General features: G+C 26.9%; 1 protein-coding gene across 1 annotated transcript; it reads right to left on the reverse strand.

Moving 5' to 3' along the window:
• Positions 1 to 63: 63 nt before the first annotated feature.
• LOC145832334 (dynein axonemal heavy chain 6-like) lies at positions 64 to 21,797 on the reverse strand. The gene is made up of 30 exons (XM_082939651.1): positions 21,741 to 21,797; positions 20,607 to 20,821; positions 19,769 to 19,880; positions 16,780 to 16,962; positions 16,324 to 16,461; positions 15,224 to 15,376; positions 14,806 to 14,999; positions 14,119 to 14,256; positions 13,469 to 13,639; positions 12,650 to 12,819; positions 11,797 to 11,875; positions 10,800 to 10,985; positions 10,161 to 10,388; positions 9,331 to 9,498; positions 8,954 to 9,143; positions 8,524 to 8,759; positions 8,291 to 8,375; positions 7,649 to 7,768; positions 6,846 to 7,096; positions 6,243 to 6,340; positions 5,938 to 6,085; positions 5,713 to 5,857; positions 4,973 to 5,087; positions 3,925 to 4,059; positions 3,673 to 3,799; positions 3,354 to 3,539; positions 3,015 to 3,219; positions 2,625 to 2,806; positions 924 to 1,082; positions 64 to 223 (listed from the first exon to the last, which is right to left on the reverse strand). Exons 1-30 carry the CDS (start codon positions 21,795 to 21,797, stop codon positions 64 to 66), a joined length of 4,734 nt encoding a protein of 1,577 aa, XP_082795777.1.
• Between the last annotated feature and the right edge of the window lie 1,380 nt (positions 21,798 to 23,177).

Here is a 23,177-nt window from a genome sequence, read left to right on the forward strand (position 1 = left end):
TCAAAACACTCTGAGGCTAAAAAAAACTTATTCAAGTTATTTAAAACTTACATCTAATTAGTCTTAAAATTGTGTTTTTACCTTGCTGTTCATGTGATAAGTTGGTGTAGAAAGATCGGGGCCATCAGCTTTCGCTCCACCCCATTTACAAAAAGAACAAAGTTCTTCGTCGTAGTAGAAGTCAAACACCGTGTTTGAAATGGGAAAAGCAACATTTGAATACCTTCATGAAAAATTAAAACTTAGTTTTTAATTTAATTTAGTAAACTAACAGTAAACTGCTTGGATAACATGCATGATTTTATTAGACCAAAGGTCGGCAGGTAACAGGTCAGATTTATAAGAAAGAACTATTTTGCTGGTTGCTGAGTTACTAAAATATATATTTAATATAGATACAAATTATATTGACGAATTAAAATGATATAATCATACAATTAACATAATAGCTCAACCTAAATTACTATCGGCATTATATTGGTAGATAACAATCAGTAAAGTTTTAATTTATATAGTTTTGAAAACCTGTTTTTACAAAAAGAGAAATCGCAAGATTGAGTAAAATACAAACTGCGAGAAAAAAATGGCCTTCAAAGCAAAAATGTTTGGCCCATTATGTGTTTTTAAGTTGAAAATGTAAGCAAAATAAACAAATTTTACGAAAAAGGTTTTTTATTACTTCTGAGTAAAATTCCGCCTATTTTTATTTTTTAAAGCGCATTTGCTCTTAAATGTTTATATTTATTTTTTAAGTAAAAGTTTTGTAAAATACTGAGACAGTCAAAGAACTTATTTTAGTAAATATGTCTGTTTCCTTATAAAATGCTGCCAACCCCTACTTAGGCAAAGTCTCAAAAAATATTTTTGTAGTGGTTTTTCTACGACTGAATTATGTTTTATTAATAGTTAGCAAGTCTTCAAACCGAAGAGTGTCCACCTCTTTTCTAAAATAGCAATCGAAATGAAGTTGTTGCTGTTGGTCAAGAGAGCCACCAAAAGACCAAACAAGTGAAAATATGATAAGGTGGGAAGACACAACTCTTGTTTTACCTCCTGTTGTAAGCTTCATTGCTGATGGAGCTCTGTTTTGTATTTTTACATATTAAGTACTAAAATATTATCAACGCAAATTATAAAAAAACAGAAAAACATTTCTTTAACTTTTTAGAAAATAACGTTATAATTGAAGTTTGTTAATTTTGATATCAGAAAATTAGTGTTACTGAGCTTTATTAACAAATACAAACTTTTTACAAAATTAATTTAACAATAAAAAGATTTGTACAAATCAAACCACATGTTTAACGTTATTTAATGTAGAATAAACTTATTAATATTGTGCAAAAAAATTAATTTAAGACAGTTATAAGTTTAGGAAAAGTGCAATCTTCAATTAATAAAAACTAAAATTAAACTAAAGTATATTTATTACTTTATCAGATTTATTTAGTTACTGTTGGTAGTAGCTTAAATACTTTAAATACTACGCCATCTACTTTTAAAAAACTATTTCACTTATAGAAAAATTTAACATCTTTAACCAAACTGTTTGTTAAACTAAAGCAACAAAATGTTCTATTCCATTTAGTAGTGTCTTTATAAAAAAATAAAATATGGATGCTGTAAAAATATGCAATATGCATACTGTTCGTTTTTAGTTAACAATTAATTTGTTCAACTTAAGCAATTAAAACAAATACCTTAAGTTTATCTCAAAAACACTAATTTTTTTTTAGTCAAAAATGTATTAAAACTAGTATAACTATAACATCTTAAATACCATTCTAACTTATTTATATAAAAGTACTGAATTTATTAACAAATACTGTTGACATTTTAAACAAAAAAACTAAAATCTGATGAAATTATAACATTTACTATATGTTTAAAAATCTAACAAGGAATGGTCACTTTAAAAAAAAATCCGTAATTTAAGTCACAAAAACTTTATTTTCTGTTTGATTATCAAAATTGTATATGCAGTATTTAAACAACCTTAATTACATCATCTACATCAGGGTTTCCTAAACTTTTTTTCATAAGGTTTCTTCAAAAAAATTAAAAAAGCAATGGCACCTCTAATAAAAATTCTTTAAACGTTATACAAATCCTAATACCTTATTTTTTTGCTCTTCATCACCATCTCCGTAATATCTAGTCTAAGTTTCAAAATATGACCTTATTACCCCCCCTTGCAGCTTATAGCCCCCTAACTTTCTAAAACAACCCACTTTAAAATGCCTAAGTATAAGTTTCAATTTTCCTCGTTTATCTGGTATAAGTTTCAAAACTACCCTTAAATACGCCTACGACCTTTTATTTTTGCTCTTCAACTCAAGAATATCTAATGTAAGTTTAAAACTATAGCCTTATGGCCTCTTAAATTTATTAAATGGCCCATAAGGGGACCATGTGGCCCTTTTTGGGAAATCTTAATCTACATAAACTTAAATTTTGAACAGTTTATCATATAGTATTTTGTTATAAATAAGTTAAGATTTATTTGATATACCATAGAAAGGTATAGAATTTTCTTTAAACAAGTGTTTTAGTTTAAAGTCTTAAACATATTTTTAAAACTATATCTATAAATACAATTGGAAAAAAATTTTAATGTGACAAACCTCACGTCTAGCATGTTAATATCGTGTGGACGATTTTTGTTTTCGGTAACTTCTTGCCCGTTTTCAGCAAGGTTGTTTTCATTATCAACATTTCTTACTAAGCCAACTTTTTTCATGCAAGCAGTGAATATAGATATGAAAGAGCTTATTTCGTGCACTCCGATGGAAAATTTCTGGTATTTCTGCATTTTTTGTTTTGAGTACTTTTTAAAAGCTTATCGGTAAATACAAAAATGTTAAACTTTTAAAAATCATATTGTCATTTATAAATTTTAAAGCTCTTGTTCGCTAAATTCTACAACAATTTAACAACTACTTCGCTGAAATCAAACAGATTTTCATTTCTATTAACATCAGTTATTTGTAAGTCCGAACACAACTAATTCAAACTTGTTCAAACAGCAAATATCCGCATTTCGAGTGCTGACGTATCTTTGTGAGAAACTCTATGAGGTTGGGAACCATGTCGTACAAAATATCGTTCCACGTTCTCACCACCAGCTTGGAAACTATGAAGTTAAAGTGAGCGTTTTCGAGCCACGCGTCCATAATCAGCTTCCACGTCTGCGGTGTTTGGACGTGTAAAACCGCACATCTGGTGTTGAAAAATTGTTGAAAAGGTACTTGCAGTTAACAAAAAACAAATAAAAATGAAAGATGTATTTAATGTTAAAAACTACTAAAATATTATTAACTTAATTTTTTCGAGTACTTATATCTTAAACTAACTGTGAAACGATTGCAGGAGATGCTGCAGTCAGGGACGAAGACTCAAATATGATGTTGCACTTAGGAGGAAACTCAAGCTTGTTGAGATTGTCCAGCTTGAACGAGGCATTGCCGTCAACTGAACAAATAATCCGGTCAATCCAATGCTGTGTTAGTTCGCCATCTAAAACTATCCATCGGTGCAAGCTGTAAAGATTTCTTCATTGTAAAGATGAAAGACATTTTAAAACTATAACCTTAGACGATATCTGCTCCGAAAATATTTTCCCAGTTTTTTTTGTTTAGGTTTAAAGTTTTCAAACAATATTGAACTGCTAACTTGGAATCATCAAGCTTGGCGCTTTCTCTCACAGCTTTTAATCCTTGCAATTTTCTGATTGTTGAGGCAGCAGGCCTTCTTATGTCCTGCTTGAAATGAGAACGTTGCAAAAATCTGCTCAAAATTCCTGTTTGCAATAATAAAAAAAGTAGCAACAAAATTAACTATAAAGTCTGCTTGTTTGTTTTTTTTCGGCATCTTAATTCAAAATTTTAAAATTGAAATTATTGTATGCCAAAGAAAAATTTTCACCTTTACTCCATATGCCATCATGCTTGTTAAAACTTCCGTATAGAGCTTCAACCGAATGAGCGTTTGGAAAAATAACAGATGTGTCCACATTCATTTTGTATTCTACATCGTTCAAAATCTTTAAGTCATATTCATCTAGTAATTTTGATTAATGTAAATATTATAACATATTAATTCAACTTAAACTAGTAATTTTTAGTATATTTTTAAAAAACTTTAAACATATTTATGAAGTTGGCATTTATGTTCATTTACAGATTTAAACGAAAATAATTATGAATAAGTAAAATTACTTAAGTACAGAAAAATATCCCTCAAGCAGTTCTATTATTTTTTTTTTATATTGAAAATAAAAGTTATCCTATGTGTTGAAATTAAATTTAACTCTAAAAAAAATAAATAATCTAATTTTTGTAACTCTCACAACTTATATGTTTAAAACAGTATAAAGAAAACACAGAAAAAAAAGGTTTAAAAGAACTTATTTATAACATTTTATCACTTGTATGATCGAACTTAAGTAAACTTAATAAATAAATTAGATGTTTATGAATGACTTGAAAAGTGCAAAAGAAATAATTAGGCTAATTACACTATTTTTTTAAAATCAAAATTGATTGGTAGTTAAAAATAATTACATATAATTATAAGTTTCCAATTATCAGATACGTTAAACCATAAATAACATATTGTGCTTAATTATATTTTAAAGAACTGTATATAAATAATTATAGCTACCTCTTTAATTTAACCTTTTTAAAAAATGTACACACTAAATAACTGAAAAATTAAACTCTGTGTGCATTAGACTATAAAAATCATGATTCATTATTAAGCAGACGTATTTTTTATGTTTTTGGTGCCGTTGTGTTAAGAACTATTAATTTACGTTTAAAAAATTGAAATCTTAATTTCCGAAAACAAACGTCATTGAAAAAATATTTTTTAATCTCTAATTTTCTGTCCACAGTTAAACAATTTCTAACTAGTGAGCACAGATGTACAGTACACCTTCAAGATCACTGCGTTAGACAACTAAAGAACTAACCAGAAGTTGGTGGTTTCACTTCATATTTATCAGCTAAAACATCTTGTGTAATCTTTGAACCTGAACTTTTAACAACAGGACTCATTGATAGCTGCTTGACTAAATCTTCTTTACTCTAATAAAGAAGTAGTACTCAACATAGGTGTTACTTTAAAATAAATATCATTAATCGATTATTTGAATAAAAATGACAAAATCAATAACAATATACGACATTAATATATAACATAAACTGATATATGAAATAAGAACTGTTATCAAAATAAATTAAATCAGTAAAAGCATACAATAGATATATTCAAGAAGCTAATTAACTTTAAAATAAAATTCACAGTATTTGGAAACAACGTTTTCAATAATAATAAAGTTTCAAATTTAGTCTTACTAAACATAATTATATATAAAACAATAAAAAACATAAATGATTTTGCTTTGTTTAAACTTTATGTAAAGCTTGGAACTCAATTTCGAATACAACATTATAATGTTTTATATTTGGTAGCTTTCAAAATATAAAATTCATATGGTTCGTATATAATACATAAGTTATTTGTATTAAAATTAAAATAATACATCATAATTAATCATAATATGCTTAATTTTATTTTAAAGACCTGTATATAAATAATTATAGCTATCTCTTTAATTGATCTCATACAAAGTAAACTAACAAAAAATACAGTGAACTTAACAACAAAGGTTAACAATAAACAGCATTTGTTACAGAAAAAAAGACAGACCATGTTTTGATCTGACGAACTAATAATTTTCATAATACTGCTTGCAAACTTAGATGAAGCCTTGCTTTGATTTTTGTCATGCTGGTTTAAAGTTTCTTCTGTCAATGCTTCCAATGTCATGTTATTAAAAGCCTTAGACAAAGTTCTAAAACATAAAAAAAATGTCAAATATTATTTTCTCAAGCGCACGTATGACAAATAGATCATGAACAATGTGTTTCTTACCTGAATAGAGTTGTTTTACCGCTACCACATTGACCTGTTATAATAACAGACTGACTAGAATCAAGAAGAAAAAACAACTGACACGCTTTTTCAATCCACTTGTGAGAAACTGTCAAGCCGTCTGCCGCTAACTGCATTTGCACTGCGTCTGAATAAAACTTGCTTGTTTAAATTTATGTTTAAAATGAAACTCTTAGTAAAGTTTAAAGAAACCAGATGACGTGTAAAAATTAATTAATCTAAAACAACTAGAAATAAAAACGAATGATAGTTACAGCATAAATGGTAATTGTGTTCAAAAAAACCTTCAAGCTTCTTTTGTTGTCTTCGAATCAAACTAAGGGATGGCAAAGTTGAAAAAACTCCCCTTATTACATCGGTTATTTGCACCATGGGTTCACCACTTAAAATATCAATTTAGTTTTCATCAACCAATTGACCAGTTATCTTACTGCATAAGTATATGCAACAAAACTTTATGTTCTCAAAAATAGATAAACTATTCTTTGTCGACTGTAAACATTATGCTATACTATATATTTCATAGTTTAAAACTTAAGTATACTTTTGATGTTAGGTATGACTATATAAATATATTACAATCTTAATTTTAAGTCTTATAGAGATTAATACATTTTTTATTAAATTTAGTTAGAATAATACTAAATTACTAGTTCATTTAAAATTCAATTTTATTTTTAAGTCACTCATTTTGTTCATTTAAGTGATTTATATTTATAACTTATTATTTCTGTATTTAAACAACTGAAAAAACTCTTAGTTTAATGATTAAAAAATACTTGCTTTAGGTTGTAATATATTTCATGAAATAGATCACAATCAACAGATTTACAGATAAAAATAAAGCTTGCTTAAAACTGAGTAACACAATAATTCAACAAACCAACCTTCCGAACTTGGGACCAAAAGCTAACAGGCAGGAATCAGCGAGTGCTTGCTCTTCCAGATGACTTATGATGATATTTTCGCTCCTGCGGCTCACCCCGCTCGAACAAACCGAATCAGCAGACGACATTTTCTTCCTGCCATCGCTCGCTCGCTTGTTCCCTTCCAACTTTTCCCGCTCCTTCTTGCTTCGTGCTAACATCCGGGATGCCAGCTTCACTACAGTTCTCATTGTAGGGAATTCCCTTCCAGGCTGTTTAAAGATAGTATTTTAGATATTTTAGATTCGGTTATGTATAAAGTGTCAACACATTAAGTTTTTAAAATTCATTTCTAAAAGAAAGTTGATTTATAGAATAATGTACACCATAAAGCTGTTCGTAGAGTTTTTGAGCAATATAATGTTTTATAAGATTCTAATCTTCCACTTAATATCCTTAAAATATCCCTAGATAAATTCTGCAATTATATCTATTCTAAATATAATAACAAAATATCTATGTAGTTGAAAATTGTTTCGCTGCCTTTCGCCGGAAAATATAGTCTATTTAGCGAAGAAACTTTACAAATATATACATTAACTCAATTATATATTCTTAATTTACGACATTTTATAATCTAATTATATTAAGATATGCTTGCAAACGATTTAACTTTCAAATTATTGTAAATGTTGTATACAATTAAAACTTTGTTAATTTCTGCTTAACTAGTTAAGTTATTTCTGTTACTCAAGTTTTTATTTTAAGCTTTTTTAATCTTTCGAGGCGCTTGAAAATTATTTTTTTGATCCAATGGAACTTACTTGTCGAGATATATCATAAAACTCAAACATGGAAGCCCGTGAAATGAGATTGTTGAAAGCTAGCACGAGCTTCTTCGAAAGTCTTTTGGCATCGATGAAACCTCCTGCGACTAGCCAAACCTGACAGTGAAATACTCAACTTACACAAAATTACAATCTCTTAGAAATAATTGTTTCATAACACTAATTGATAGTATAAAATTTAAAATAAGACTACATTGTACTATAAAAACACCTAAAACAGTAAATATATATATTAACTTATGATTTTGTATAACTTCGTTCGTTAAAAATATATTAATTTTAAACAAAGAAAAAAAAATAAAAGTAATACCAAAGCTAAACAGTTATTAAATATTATTAATCACAGCTAAAAAAATTGTAAGAAAGCGGTACAACGTCTTATTTGTTACTTGTAAAAGCAATAAATTTTTATAAAAATAAATTTTTTAGCCAGTTTTATTACAACTCCTTAAAAAAAAGTACGTAAGTAAACTAAATCGAATGTTACGTTTTTTAAACATATATCAAATTTTAAGCGTCTAATCTACCTTGCAATCTGAGCTATAAATACTTAACCAAGTACATCTTTACCACTTTTATTTCGTGTTTTACTATTAATCTTACACAAATAAATCTTACTTCAGCTAGCTTTTCGAAATCAGGCTGGATTAAAAAAACTGTTCTCATGGCGCTCTTCATATTGTTCGGTATTTTAGGCAAAGCACTGTAAATTTAATGCAGCAATCATGCAACTTATTCTACACACTTGATATAAATGTGTACATATTAATTGATTACAAATATTCTGCTTTTTTATGATGTATTGTAACAAAAAAACAATAAAAATAAACTTTAAAAAACAAATTAATAACGTTTCTGTCGTTGTAAAATTGAAAATAAAACCAAATCCATGCTTGGCACGAATTAGTTCCCCTTTAAAAAGGATGCAGTCCTCTTTACTGTTATCTACTTGATTTGTACAAAAGTCATGTGGATTAAGGACATCAACCATTTTAAAACCTTTTGGAATTTTCTCAGCTTCTGAGAGAAAGCTATTATCTTGATCATTTACTTTGAAATCTCGCAAAGCTACTAGAGAGGGTGTCTTCTAAAAAAAATTATTGTTTTGTTTATAAAAATTATTTCTATTAACTTCTTTTATTTAGGTTAGTCATTTAAACATATTTACAGGTATTTCAAAGCTTTTTAATCTGTTTATTTTTTTTAATAGTAATATTAAAGTATCAAATATTTCCACGTACAATAATCAAACATTAAAACAATTGATTAACAAAATCCAACTTTTAAATCGTGCTTCATTCCTATGTTGTATCTTTTTATAACTGCCGAGTTTTCTTGAGACTTGATTAGTTTGTAGGAGTGAAAAATATCACTGATGTTCTGTGCTAACGTACTAAGAGATTTCATGGGAAGAAGCTCAGCGTGAGACAAACACAACCAACTGCCCGTCTGCACAGCTCCAACTAAGCACCTGTTATTATTCTTGTAATTTTAAAAATATTCTTTTTTTCATAAAAAAGTACTTTATTTATTTTCAAAAAAGTTTTGTTTCAAAAAGGGATAAATTTAGTCAAAGTATAGCAATTATGAAGTCCAAAACTACACAGATCAACGTTTAATAAATCAAACAGAAGTGTTAAAGTAAGTTTAGTACTTACTTGTTGATTATTTGGATGCTGGATTGCTTGGCGCAGTCAAAGTTAAACAGCGGTTTTGCGTATAAGCGAGCCAGTTCTTGAGTGGTGACGGACTTACCCACTCCAGACACTCCGCTAACTCCAACAGCGAAACCAGCACGAAGTCCAGCCAGCGTATTGTACATGCACCTGTGGAAGATAAAAAATCTCTTACAAATATTTGATGCAAATTCGTGGTTTTTTTAACCATATATTTTATGCAATATTTGTAATGTTTTCACAGCTGAAAGTATTAAAACCATAAGGATAAAGGTCTAGAAGAAGATCATTTTAAATAGTAACTTTTAAAACTTACTTTGCGAAATCTAAATACAACTTTATAGGTAAGATTTTTTAACAGAAAATTAATTTTTTTATGAACGTTTGTAATGCATTTGTGAGATCAACATTTATATTTACATATCATAGTTTCTGTGTTTAAAGTAAGAACTCGAAGAGGACAGTGCATTTAATTGTCAATTTTTTATTTCGAAAACTGATAGCTAAAACCGATAAATTTATTTTGATAATTTACTACGAATAACAATAAAATTGTCGAATTAAAACTAACATATAACTATTTAAAGCAGTTTCCAAAATAAACCTTTTTATTTTCTTCAACCTTGACTTTTATGTATATTTATTTTATTACACAAGGCAAAAATTAATTAAACTAAGAAAAAACATGTTATGCTAATAAAAAATTATAAAAAGATTAGTTTTAATCTACAAACCAAATACACATTTAAACTACATGAGGAACGTAAATAATAAACATCATATTCGTGACGTACATACAAGTTGAAACAGACCTTTCAGTTGTAGGTGTCATGACAACACCAGAACAAAAGGTCGAGTTCGGGTTAGAAGTTTGGTAGAGAGTCTGAAATTCAAACCCGTAATCTTCATACTCGCCCATTTGCTCAACAAAGCACCGCTTAACCGACACTTGTCTGGATAACTCATTGTTCGCATTGTCATCCGTATCTTCAAACGGCTTGAGCTTCAACTTTTGATAGTCGTTTATCTCAGCTGATGGCCTACAAATTACTAAACTTCAACTATCTTAATCCAAAAAATATATTAAGAAAATTAAAAAACTTTTAAATTCTAGAGTTTTATCATGATTTAAGTTGTATTTTAACTGGATAGTTTATTTTTACATAAACAAATTTAATTTTAACATAAATTTTTATATATAAAAAAAAATTAGTGTGATAACTAAAGAAAGCTAATGTTATAAAGAACACTAAAAACTGCAAAAATAATAAATTTGCACCATAATAACTTTTTTTAATAAAAAAAAATATTACTTAATGTTGCTTTCATATTTGTTTTTTATATAAACTGATTTAAAAATAATTAGTATAGATCAAACTTAAAATATTTGAAAACTAGTATACATTTCAGCTAAAACTCAATAAAATATGTTTTTATAACAAAAAACTTACTTGATTAGTATTTGCCATTCGTAGGAATTAATGGAAGGTCTTTTGTTTTGAATAATTCTATTAAGAACATCGCGATGAAAAGATATTTGCAAAATTATTGCAGAAAGCAAGTTTTTAGCCCTCCTCACAATAGTTGATGGATTACTTTGAGAGTTTTTCAGTTTCGTCAGCTCAACTTGAACTTGACTGTATTACAAACAATTTTTTTTTAATTTGTAACCACGAGTCAGCGAACTTTAAAGAAATTTATTTAAAAAACATATTTAAACAACTAATGTTTTTATTTAACTTTTTAATACATGATACATGTAACTTAATGAATTAAATAATTTTTGGTTTATGGTAATACTTTAGTACCATTTAATGAATTCAAAAACCAATCAAAAATTTTAACCTAGCAGAATTAGTTCGATGATGCAGCTCCAACAATATCTTTTCATATTCTCTTATGTCAACTTGACTTAGCAAGCACTTTCTTAATTTTCGGTAAAAAAAAACATCTCTACAGAACAACACTACTTGACTAGGATACTTCAGTAACCAATGACTGTGAATTAATTACAAAGTTATATTTTATTGTTGAAATCACTACCTTATTTTTTCTTAGTTAACAGAAATGTAATATATTTAAGCATATAAATATCAACAAACTGTAAAATAAAATACATAACTACTACCTAAACACTACTTAAATTGAGAACTTTCTATTGTTTGACTTAAAGCAAACTACAATATAAATATTGTTAATTAAATAATAATGTATAGCTTTTATTTTCAAAATTTTAATGAATTAACTAAATTTTGATTTTCAGTGAATTTAAATTAATTTCCTGGTCATTTTCAAAGCAATATTTAAGTTTTAACAAATTTATTTTATCTTAACTATAACTATTATTTACCTATGATTAAGTATAAAAGCTTAATTTATAACCAAAATTGTTATGAACTATTATCATCCTAATAATTTTTTTTTTACTGTGGCAAAAGCTTAACTTACTGAAAATCGTCTTCTAAAAAGTGTTCACCTTCAACTTCACAAATTTCTTCTAGTAAATCACTCATAGAAGTTCTTACTTCTAAAATATTTTTTAATGTATTATTGTTTAATGAAAAAAAAAATAGTAGTAAGTAGTATTATAAAACTTAGTAGTAAAATAATTATAAAAGTAGTAATATAAGTTATTTATTTTTCGAACACTGGTTTAAAACAAGAAACATTCCTAAACTTTAATTGATACAACTAACTAGAAACATCTATTTTATTGAAAGATAATATTTCAAAAAGCAATAGGCGAATCTTAATAACTATCTACAATAATGTTTAGTGTTAAAAGACCAGTTTAAGACTATACATATATTGTATCAAACTACCTTACTAATCATTAATTAAAAATTAACGAATTAATCTAACGTTAACTTTAAATACCTTTGCATCTAGTTTTTTTTTATGTTTATTATTTAACATTAGTACTTAATTATCTTTTATTAAACTATAAATTACTATCTTTATAAATTATAAGACATAAACTAAAATGATTAAACCTATGTAAAATATTAAAATTTCAATGTGTATTTATCACATACTTTTTCATAATACAGTAGTATTTTAATTATTTTTTACAAGTTTATTTAGACTTTTTTTTAAATGACTCAATTTTAAACTGTCTGTAATCATATAGTTAAGTAAAAAACGTATTTCCAAATTGTGCAAACTTTTTTATTAAATTGCGTGATTGGCTCTTTTAAAATAGTTCTGTTGTTCAAACTTTAAAGGAGTACGAAAACAAATAAAGTCTAATTAATTGCTAATAAAATATAAACACATTAGTTCTATACAATAAAAAATATACGTGTATTTGAAGTCAAGCCTTCACATAGAGCTTTGTATGTCATAGACTTTATTGAGTTGAAAAGGTTATTTTCAAAGTTTTTCAACCACTGGGTAGAATCGGCCTGTGGAACCACTGGAGATATCTTCACTTTTTCTCCAAAGCTTCCCTCACAAGCAACTGCTTCTAGCCTTGAATAATAATTACAAATATTCAAACAAATAAAAATCACAGATAGGTGTCAAAAATGCACGATGAGACACTTTTGCACAAAGGGTCACTTTTGCACGTAGACACTTTTGCACGGGTTAAAACTTTTTTTTTCTTTTTTTTTTATACTATTTTATTTTATTGTTTTTACTATTATTGTTACCCCTAACCCTTACCCTTGAGTGTTTTTTTTCTTGGTGTTTGATTAATTATTTTATTTATCTATTTTTTTACTATTACTGTTACCCCCAACTCTTACCCTTGATCGGTAACTTTAATCATTACCAATTATTAATTTTTTCTTTCTTTTATTTTTTTAATTTTTTGTTTTACTATCACTGTTACCCCTAACCCTTACCCTTGGTATGTTTATTTATTTTATTCACTTTTTGTTTTTAATTTTTTTACAATCACTGTTACCCCTAACCTTACCCTTGGTCGAATTTTTTTTATGTTTCTTTTTACTCTTGTACAAACTTATCACTCGTGCAAAAAAGACCCCTGGTGCAAAAGTGTCTTCGTGCATATTTGACCCGTCCCCAATAATCGCATATAAATAATGGCATTAAAAGATAAATATAAGACTACTTAAAGTCTTCTAAGCTAACAATAAGTGTTGTACTTATTTACAAGTGAACGTCGATATCCACGTGTATTGCTGTTTTCAAATTAGCAAGTGGCATTTGAAACTCCACAGTGGAGCACGAGGGGAAGCACTCGCGAACAAACGGGATCATCGCGCGCGGTTGCCTGGAAAATCCCACCAGCTGAATGCACGCCTCATCGCTCAAGAAAAACATTCTAAAATATTTTAATGTTTTATTGTAGTATTGTTTTATTCTCGGTTGTAAGGAAAAGAATGTATAATGAATTTTTTTTTTCAAGTTTTGAGTAACTAAAAAATAAAATAATAATGTATATGTTTAAGTAAACTATTAAAAAAGATTTTCAGTTCAAATTTACAACTAAACTAGTTCTGCTTAAAAATATCTTATATTTATTTTTAAATCTAATTACAATTTATCAGAACTTACATCAGTAAAAACTAATTCTTTTAACGCAGAACTTACAATAACTCGAGTCAACTGCTTAAGTATTCATTAATATAGTAATTCAAGTATATTTACTACTTAAATAGAACAAGTTAAAGCTAAAAGTTACTAACATAGTTCTTTAGAAAATTTACAACCTATTTTTTAATGTTTTTATCTTTTTTTTTTGAAGAAAACTTTTTTTTTATACAATTCAATGTTATTATAGTCGGTTTTAAAATTTTATACCTTGGAAATTTACAGCGAAATTCGTCGAGGATATGAGACATCTGCAACAACAGCTGGTCCTGAAGGTGCATGCACTTTTGCATGTGCTTCCTCAATATTTCACCTTGCATTTTTCTAAAGCCAGGTTGACCCGGTAGTCTACACAAAGAAGAAGCTTTTAATTTAAAATAAATTTTTTAAGGTAGTTTTCTTTTACTCAAAGTAAGTTTATCTAAAAGTAAATGTATAAACAATGTTTAAACTTTCAATATATAAAGAAAATTGAGTGAAATAAGTGTAATAAAAATAAATAGATAGCAAACATATAAAACTTAACGTAAGATGATAAACCAATATTACATACTTAATATATTCTGACTTGTGAAAACTTTAAAATTACATTATTCTATTTCTTTTTTTAATTTAACTAGTCTGAATTAATTCAACAACCAAACAAATTAGTATTATTTGCAATAAAAATGTTAAAGTAGTACAGCTAACTTGACTTCTCAAGCATTTTAATAAAACAAAATTATTAGATAGGTTATAAACATATCTAACATCACTAAAGTATAGAATTGTGTAACAATGATTTGTTATGACTTAATAAATAATTATTTTTCATCTTACACACGGAAACTGTAAAACAAGACCTTTACACAAACTTAACATCTAAATTATAAATTTTAAAAAGCATGCTTGAAAAACCTTGACAAAACAGATAAAACTTTAGGTTCTTCTGCCACAGATGTAATAAATTCACGGTATAGTTTATCTATGATGAGAAAACTGTTTCTTAAATGAGTTAATCTATCAGCAATATAAGCATCTGCGTTGAACACACGGTTTAAATACACCCACTTGTTCTGACAAGACTGCCAAGTAAGCAAAAGTTCGTTGATCTATAAAAAAAAGAGTAAAGTTAATAAAATCAAACTTACATAAAAACTATAAATTCAAATGTATAAATTATCTTAGATGCAAAAAAAACACATAACAAAACGTTGTTCTACGATTTATGTAATTTCTATGTAGTCAGTGTCTAATGAATACGTACCCAATAGCGTGTTTTCTATAAAAAACAATAAAAATCCAAATCATGGCAAACTTCAACTGATTAACTAACTTGATTCAATGTTCCGTCCCACACCTTGGCAGCAGGTCTCATTTCTTGACCATGTTTTGAATGGAGCATAAAGTGAAGGAATATATGGCTATCAGCAATTTGTTCGAATATCTTGTCAACTTCTGCCAATACAAAAGTTCCACTATCTACTTCCTGGATAAGGTTTTCTTCTACTTTACTTAAGTAAATTTAGCAACAATTCTTTTATAAGAAGTCAGTATAAAGACCTATTTTAGGCAAAACTATTTGTTCAGTCTTTCAATTAATTTATTTCAAATAAAAAAAGTATTTGGAACTTTAAAACAAACAAAAGGTGTTTTTTTAATATTTTATATATCTAAAAAACAACTTTTTATTCTGTTTTCGAATTCCAAATAAACATTTCTTAAATTTTTTTTTAATTTAAAAATTATTACTTTTTACTTAAGGAATGTTTCGTAAAATTTGAAGTTTCAGCTCATAAAACAAAAAAAGTAAGTAGATTTTTAGTGAACTTTTAGTTTTTGAAGCATGATATATTCGAAAACTTCTTATAAATTTGAACATATCTCAAAATTTAATTTAAACTTTTTATCGGACAAAAAGTGATTTACAGCTTACCTATCGAATAATCAAACCTAAGAGTCAGTGTAAAACACCCAGCCGGCCTTAGAAATAATTTTAATAAATTAGCTTAAGACTATAAAGGTGTAGAACTTGTAAACTCATTTTTTACAACGATGTATTTTCAGATTGCAAATGGAAAAACATATTTTTATATGCTTTAAGTAATTTTCAAATGTATATAATTATTAAATAACATAAAGATTAAATTTTTTTAAACACTGGAGCTACTCAAAAGTTTTCAAGATAAAGCGGTCCTAAGTTTAGCAAAAAATCTCTAAAGTTCTATCTATATAACAAACACTAACGTATGACGTAATAGAAAAAGTCTACTAGAAATATATTAACTGGGAAATTAATAAAATATTGTGTTTGTAGTAAATATACTACATAACCACAAAAACTAGCACCATTGAAATAAATTTTTTAAAAGAACCAATTTTTTTTAAAAAGATACTTATTTTTTTTTTTATACAAACAATGATTCAACAAATCACCTTTTCAATAGTATTACCATCACAGGAGAATATTGGGTAGATATGCTTTTTAAGTTTATAAGTTCTTTCCTCCCAGTTTTTTCGTACCTTTGACAGCTTTTTTTCCAGAGTGTATTCCGACCAAGCTCGTTTATACACCTAATTTAATCAACTTTTGAATTTAACTTACTATAAAACTAAAAAATACAATTTTTTAATGTTTTACAAGCTTTAGGTGTACATATTATTCAAAAAAGCTTTATCTTAATCAAGTTAAAACTAAAAATGTATATGTTTGAAATTGTTGCATACAAGACAAAATTAAACATATATAATTTCATATAACTATAAGCATTATAACAAACTAACACCAATATTAGTTGTAATAAAATAACAATAGCTTTAAACTACAAACTAAAAACATATCTCAGTCTTAAGCAAAGAAAAATGCTGTAAAAATGCAAACTTCAAACGAACGTTGTTAATAATTTTCGAAGAAGCGAACAGGTTGCAGTTGAGAAGGTCCTTAACAGTGAGAAATTCTTCTTCCACCTCACCGAGGCCCAGCTCGACAAATATTTCACCAATGTGGCGCAGGTGCATCGCGTCACTGGACAGCTGGACGAAAGGTGGCAAGTCCAGCAGTAAGTTGTCGATTGTCTGTAAAAAAACGTTTTACTACAATTTCAATATAGAGTACAAAAAGTGTTAGTGAAAACATTCAAATTAAGTGTTATAATATTGTAATATTTGTTATCTAAAACCTAATTAAAGAATTTCAACTGTACAACAGTACGATAACTTGTTTGCAATAAACATCTTTGTAAGACTTTGTTTACTAACTATTCAAATGTATGGTTCAAACTCAGCTAAAAGAATGTTATTGTTAAAAATATACATAAGTATAAACATGAATAAAATCATGCTTAAAAGAAATAAATGTATTTCTACATAACTATCTACTTTGACTTTTCAACCCTGCAGAAACATATACAATTTTTCAAAACAAGATAGGTAGTGACAACTTAAACTCAGGCAGAGTCAACTCGAGCAGGGACTACTCTAGCATGAGCAACTCGAACAAGGACAACTCGAGCAGGGGAAACTCCAGAAGGGGCAACTCGAGCAGGACCAGAATAGTTTTAATGGAAAAAAGTAGTTACAACTATTAAGAAAACGTATTTTTCACCTTAAGTTTTTTTTATAGATACTTTGATTTTTTAGAAAAAAAATATTTTGTTACATTGACAAATGTATGCAGTTGTAATGTAGAAATACTTAAGTTAATTCATATAAAAGTTTTAAGTTTGAATTTTTTTTTCTCCTCAGCTCCTAACAAAAACACCACGCGATGCCACTGGTGTGTAGCAACATAAACTGCCTTATATACATTTATTTCTCATACATCAAAACTGCATTTATTTTTAAATTTTAACGTAACTGCATACCTTAATATATAACAAAACAACACTAGAGGTAGTATAGATTGTCCTGTACCCTTCATTACGTCAGCATGCGTCTTCCCTTTTTTTTTTTGTATTTTCCAGATTCGTAACTTTTTCAAGCCAGCTATGTCCGTGGTACACACTGTGCCGAAGGCATATGATATTTATAATTTTATTTTGAAACGGAAACAATAAACAACAACAGGCTTTTTTCAAAACAATATTACTTATTTTTCAAAACAACATTGTTTGTTCGAAGGAGTTAATTTCTATCCGAGGCGTATATATCGGCGTTTGTCTTTCAAATACGCGTTAGTTAAATTGTGCTGCAGGCCGTATGCCGTCTTAAGTCACGATTAAGTTCGCATGATCAACGCAACATCAAGTAAAGTTCAAGCCTATGAAGTAAATCTACATCGAAAAAATTATACGTTGTCTAGTGAAGAATAAGTTAAACTTTATCAAGCGACCAGAACACCTAGTTTGCGTCTAAGAATATCGATCTAAACAAGTTTATTAATCGAACAATTTTTTTGTCAAGACTGTAAGTATTTTTGCATGCATTGTATTACTACAGATTATTTGTTTATTAACTAATACAGTTTCTTTCTTGAGTTTTAATAAACTACGTGACATTAATTCAAAGTGTGTTTTATTTATAACCTAGGAATAAATTACTTAAAGTAAGACTAACATTTGGAACTTTGGTACTGTAAGCTACTCGTAAGTAAAGCAGTCAGTTTAGATTAAGTACTTGGAGACCACATATTTAAGACCATAAACATAACCAGTATTATAAATATATATCTGTGGTTATAATACTAAGGGAAACCAATGATGACGTAAATAATATGTAAACATTAAATGTCCGATAATTAAATGACACAAATCAGTATTGATTTAAAATGCGCCAAGTATAACCTACACAGAAACAGCTAAGGCAAGTTTATGGGGATCCGCTTATTTAAAAAATTAGCTTAGGTTTAAAGCACGTAGAATTCCTCAAAAGAATTCAACATAGCAGACATACATTATTTAGACATACCCATCTTTAAGTACCAACAATTAAATATTAGGTTAAAACAGTTTTAACACAGATTGAACTAAAATAGAAGATTCATTTACTTAAAATTGTATAATTTATTACAAAACTTACAGTAATTTAGTAAATTTTGGGGTTCACGATTATTCAAATTCGGAGAATTCTAATTCCGACAATTCAAAATCTTTAAAAAAAATTTAAGATACCGTATTTTAAAAAGTAATATATTTGAAAAAATAGAAATATACGTATGTAGGTTTTATTGCTACCTACAGCTATTTTTTTCTTTTTGCAAATTTTGAAAATATTTTGAGATATGACTAAAATAAGCTTTATAATATAGTTAGTTTTATTATTTTTTAAATATCTCGAAAAATATTTAAAACTTTGCAAAAACCAAAAAAATTGGTTTGTAGATATTAATAAGACCTACGTACGTATATTATAATTTTTTCAAACGTCTATTACTTTTTAAAATATGATATTTAAATTTTTTTATTTAAGATTTTTAATTGTCGGAATTTGAATTGTATGAACTGAAATTTCATGCAACTAAGTTTTGTAATAAATTATATTTTTAAGTACCAATTAGCCTTAATTCAGCTTAGGTAAATTTTTAAGATGAAACTGACCCAACATACCCCGTCTGTAACCAAGATAAATACACGATAAAAAAGGATTTTGTGTGGATTCCAAAAGTAAGTGTTGTTTGATAACAAGAATCAACTTTTTATTTCAGTTTCAATATTAGTCTTTAAACATTAAATCAACAAGCGTTCCGTAACTTTGATGTCTTAAAAAGTTAGTTAGTAGCAAAAGACGGTTGTTAGCTTTTCTTCCTAATCTATTCAGTTAATCTCTTTAGCTAACTTTAGTAAAATTTCACCCTCTCTCCGCAGTATATATCTTAATTTGGGTACACTTAATAGGGCCAAAAATTCTGCAAATGATAATTAAATTGTTACAAGTAAAATCAAACCTTACACCAATGTTGAAGAACTACATCCTGCGGAGGGAGAATTTTTGATAATTCATCTGCAGACTTCTGCCACTCAAATAGTGTTTCAATTGCTGTTTGAGGTACAAATTTTCTGTAGGGTAAATATTTATTCATTTTAAGATAGCAACAGAAGATATTTCGTTAGGCTTATTGTAAAACTATACTTTTAGTGTGATAGTTCATTTCAGAAACTTGATATTTTGATAAGATAAATAAAATAAAATTATAATGTTTTATCTATTTTCAACAATTAATTTCACTAAAAGATTCGCTAGTCTGCAACAATTATGGTTTGATATAGTTTTATATTGAGTTTGTCTTACATTTTATTATTGCATTACTACGAATATTATTATAACTACTCTTTTATCTACTCTAAAATAATAATATCTTTTCAGAATATCTGTAATAAAACTGTTATGTAAATTTAATTTAATTATAGATTCTAAACATGTATCATTTATAAAAAACTGTTTATTTAAACTAAATTGTAGAGCTTTGTTAAATATAGTATGGACAAAAAAAAATTTCATGAAAAACAGCAAAAGTAAAACATAAAACTATTTTTAAAAATCAAACAAAAATAAAACTATACCTAATAATACTAAAATAATCACCACTATTGTTGCTATAAGACTTATGCAAAGACTTTAATACCTTATATTAATCTAATTTTCGTTTAAATTTCTTAAAATTTGTATAGATTTAGATCTAAAAAATATTAAAGCTATATAAGAAAACAATCTATATACAAAAGATAATATAAAGATCTGTAACTTTCGTGTTACAAACACATGTAATTTAAATACAAAACTACCGCATAGCAGTCTTTTTCCAATCATCAATAGTGCTGCTAGAAATTGATATGAAGTGCCATAACTGTAGTCTAGCTTGAAACTTTGTTTTGATATCCTCAACAGCTGTAAAATTAAACTTTTCGTCGTAAACGGTACGTTTAATGTGGTCATATTCTTGCAGTTCCTCAACTACTTTATCTAATCTGTCTGTTAACTCCAACAACATTTCCAATACCTAAGTTTTTAAAATACTATTTTAAGCTTTTTTTTTGTAAATACTATTATAATTGTGGTCAATAACCAATCATTAGTTGTAAAATTAAAATTACTATATTGAAAACAGTATTTTAAGAAAAAAAAATTTTTTAATTACCTTTAAATCACTGTTTAACATAACTAATAATATTGATTACTAAAAATTTGAACACCAAAAAAGTAACTGTATGTTCATTAATTAAAAAAGTTAAATTTAATACCTACTTACGTAGAAATTCGCCTAAATTAAGAAATATTTTTTGTATTTTGTTAAAAGTAATAATTCAAAAACAAATAACAGTACTAAAAAAGATTTTAATAAAACGTTTATTTAAGTTTTTCAGTAGACTTATTTTAACTTGGTAAAAACTTTAATACAACTACATTAAAATAGAGCTTATCTTATATATTTTGTAGAAATATAAAAGTTACCTATGTAATTTATTTTTGGGTCTAAGTTATAAAAAATGTTGTATAAGTAAAAAACATTATAATTAAATAACTTTTAACTTAAAATATAAACTAGTAACAACAAATAAACCAGTAGTATTTGTTCAAATTATTCAGTTTCTATTTTTGATTATAGTAACTGTTCAACATATTGTTAAGTATCGGTCTATTGTCTAGAGTTAAACTAAGTAGTTTTTTATTTATATAACATGCAAGTTAATAACTTTTACTATATACTGAAGATTTTAAAGTAATTAAGTACAATTAATTGTTGAAAACTTAGTAAGTAGAGTAAAAAAATAATAATAAATCTATACATCTTAAAACTTAACGACTACTTTTTGAAGAAAAAAGTAAATACTCTAGAAAAGCAAACACTAATACAAATTTAACTTTAGGATTTGTAATAACTTTAGTCGTATAAGTAAATTGAATTAAACTAAACAAACATTTTTTGGATTTGAGTTAGGATCAAGAGCGATACCTCCTGTACCCTTGTCTGACATTTCTTTTGCTTCTTTTTTTAATGTTTCCCATTTCAAATTCAGTTTAATTAAAACTTCTGATTTTTTATCTCCCAAGAATTTTTGAGCTTCTGATAACTGATGAATCAAGATGAAAACAAAGTTATTAACAACAAACTAATAACTAAAAAAAATAAGTTTTCTGATAAGCTATTTCGTTTAACTTTTGAAAAAGGTATAAATTGAATTGAAATTATCAGTATGTAGAACTTCGATAAACTAAAAGTAAGCAATTACCATACAACAAATATTTAGATGTATCAAAACTATATCAAATTTATAAAAGAGGTAAACTTTTTCAAGATAAGATGCCCACAACAGTTCAAGCTGTTCCAAATGATCTACTTCCAATTTGTTAAGTGGTCGTTTTGTTTCTATTACTTTCAATAATTTTCTGTGTATTAAGTTAAGTAAATGAAGTGAGTAATTTTAAAATTTATTGTAACAGGATATCAAAATGCTCTAGATAGTTGTTTAAATTTTATGGAAATTTTTAAGCTAAAATCATTGTTCATACAAGCGTTTAAAAGAAAGCTTTCAAGATCAAGTGTTATACTGATGCAAGTTAAGATAAGGAGAAAATTAAGAGCAGATAAGAAATTTCTGATGTAATTTTGAATAAAGTTAAGAATATTGCTATATAAACCAGCCACAGAGAGTGGTGGGGCATTCTAGCCACAGCCTGATGCAGTAAACATGTTATTGCAGAATAGACATTTATATTATTTTATTGTGTTATATAAAGTATTTTCTAGTAATGTTACTTTTTATAAGTATTTTTTATTTACAAATAATTTAGTTAAATCTTGTTTTATTTTATACATTCTTAAAGTATATTCCTGTTATATTAATTCTTGTGTAAAAGTTTTGACAACATTTGAAGTATTTTCTAAAGTATGATGTTCTTTAATACAACATGTTCATACATTGTCATACATGGTTTTATATAGAGCGTCCCTAAGTAATATTTAAGGGCGTCGGGGTCCGACATTTTTTTTTACTAAAAATAACATTGGATCTTATATGAAAGCTTGAAGTACAAACTACAAGCCAGTTTTTATAGAATTTAAAATCTTATTTAAATTTTTAAATATTTTAATACTTATAAAATATTTCCGGTTTAAACATATGGACCACAAACTTTTTGGTGTCAACTTTCTCGGAAATTTATGATTAAAAATCTATCTTCTCCTTCATTTTTTGAGCTAGAGGCCTCAAACTTTTAGGAAACGTTCCTTTTATAGTTTAGAAGACTTAAAATGTTGAAATCTTAAGAGTATTGAAAAATAAAAATTTTAGATTAAAAAAACAAAAATAATAGGTGGTTTTTTTTTAATAAAAATTTTTCAAAGTTAGAAAAAT

Source organism: Thalia democratica, chromosome 3 (assembly GCF_965202585.1).
Source record: "Thalia democratica chromosome 3, ktThaDemo2.hap1.1, whole genome shotgun sequence".
Classification (NCBI taxonomy): domain Eukaryota; kingdom Metazoa; phylum Chordata; class Thaliacea; order Salpida; family Salpidae; genus Thalia; species Thalia democratica.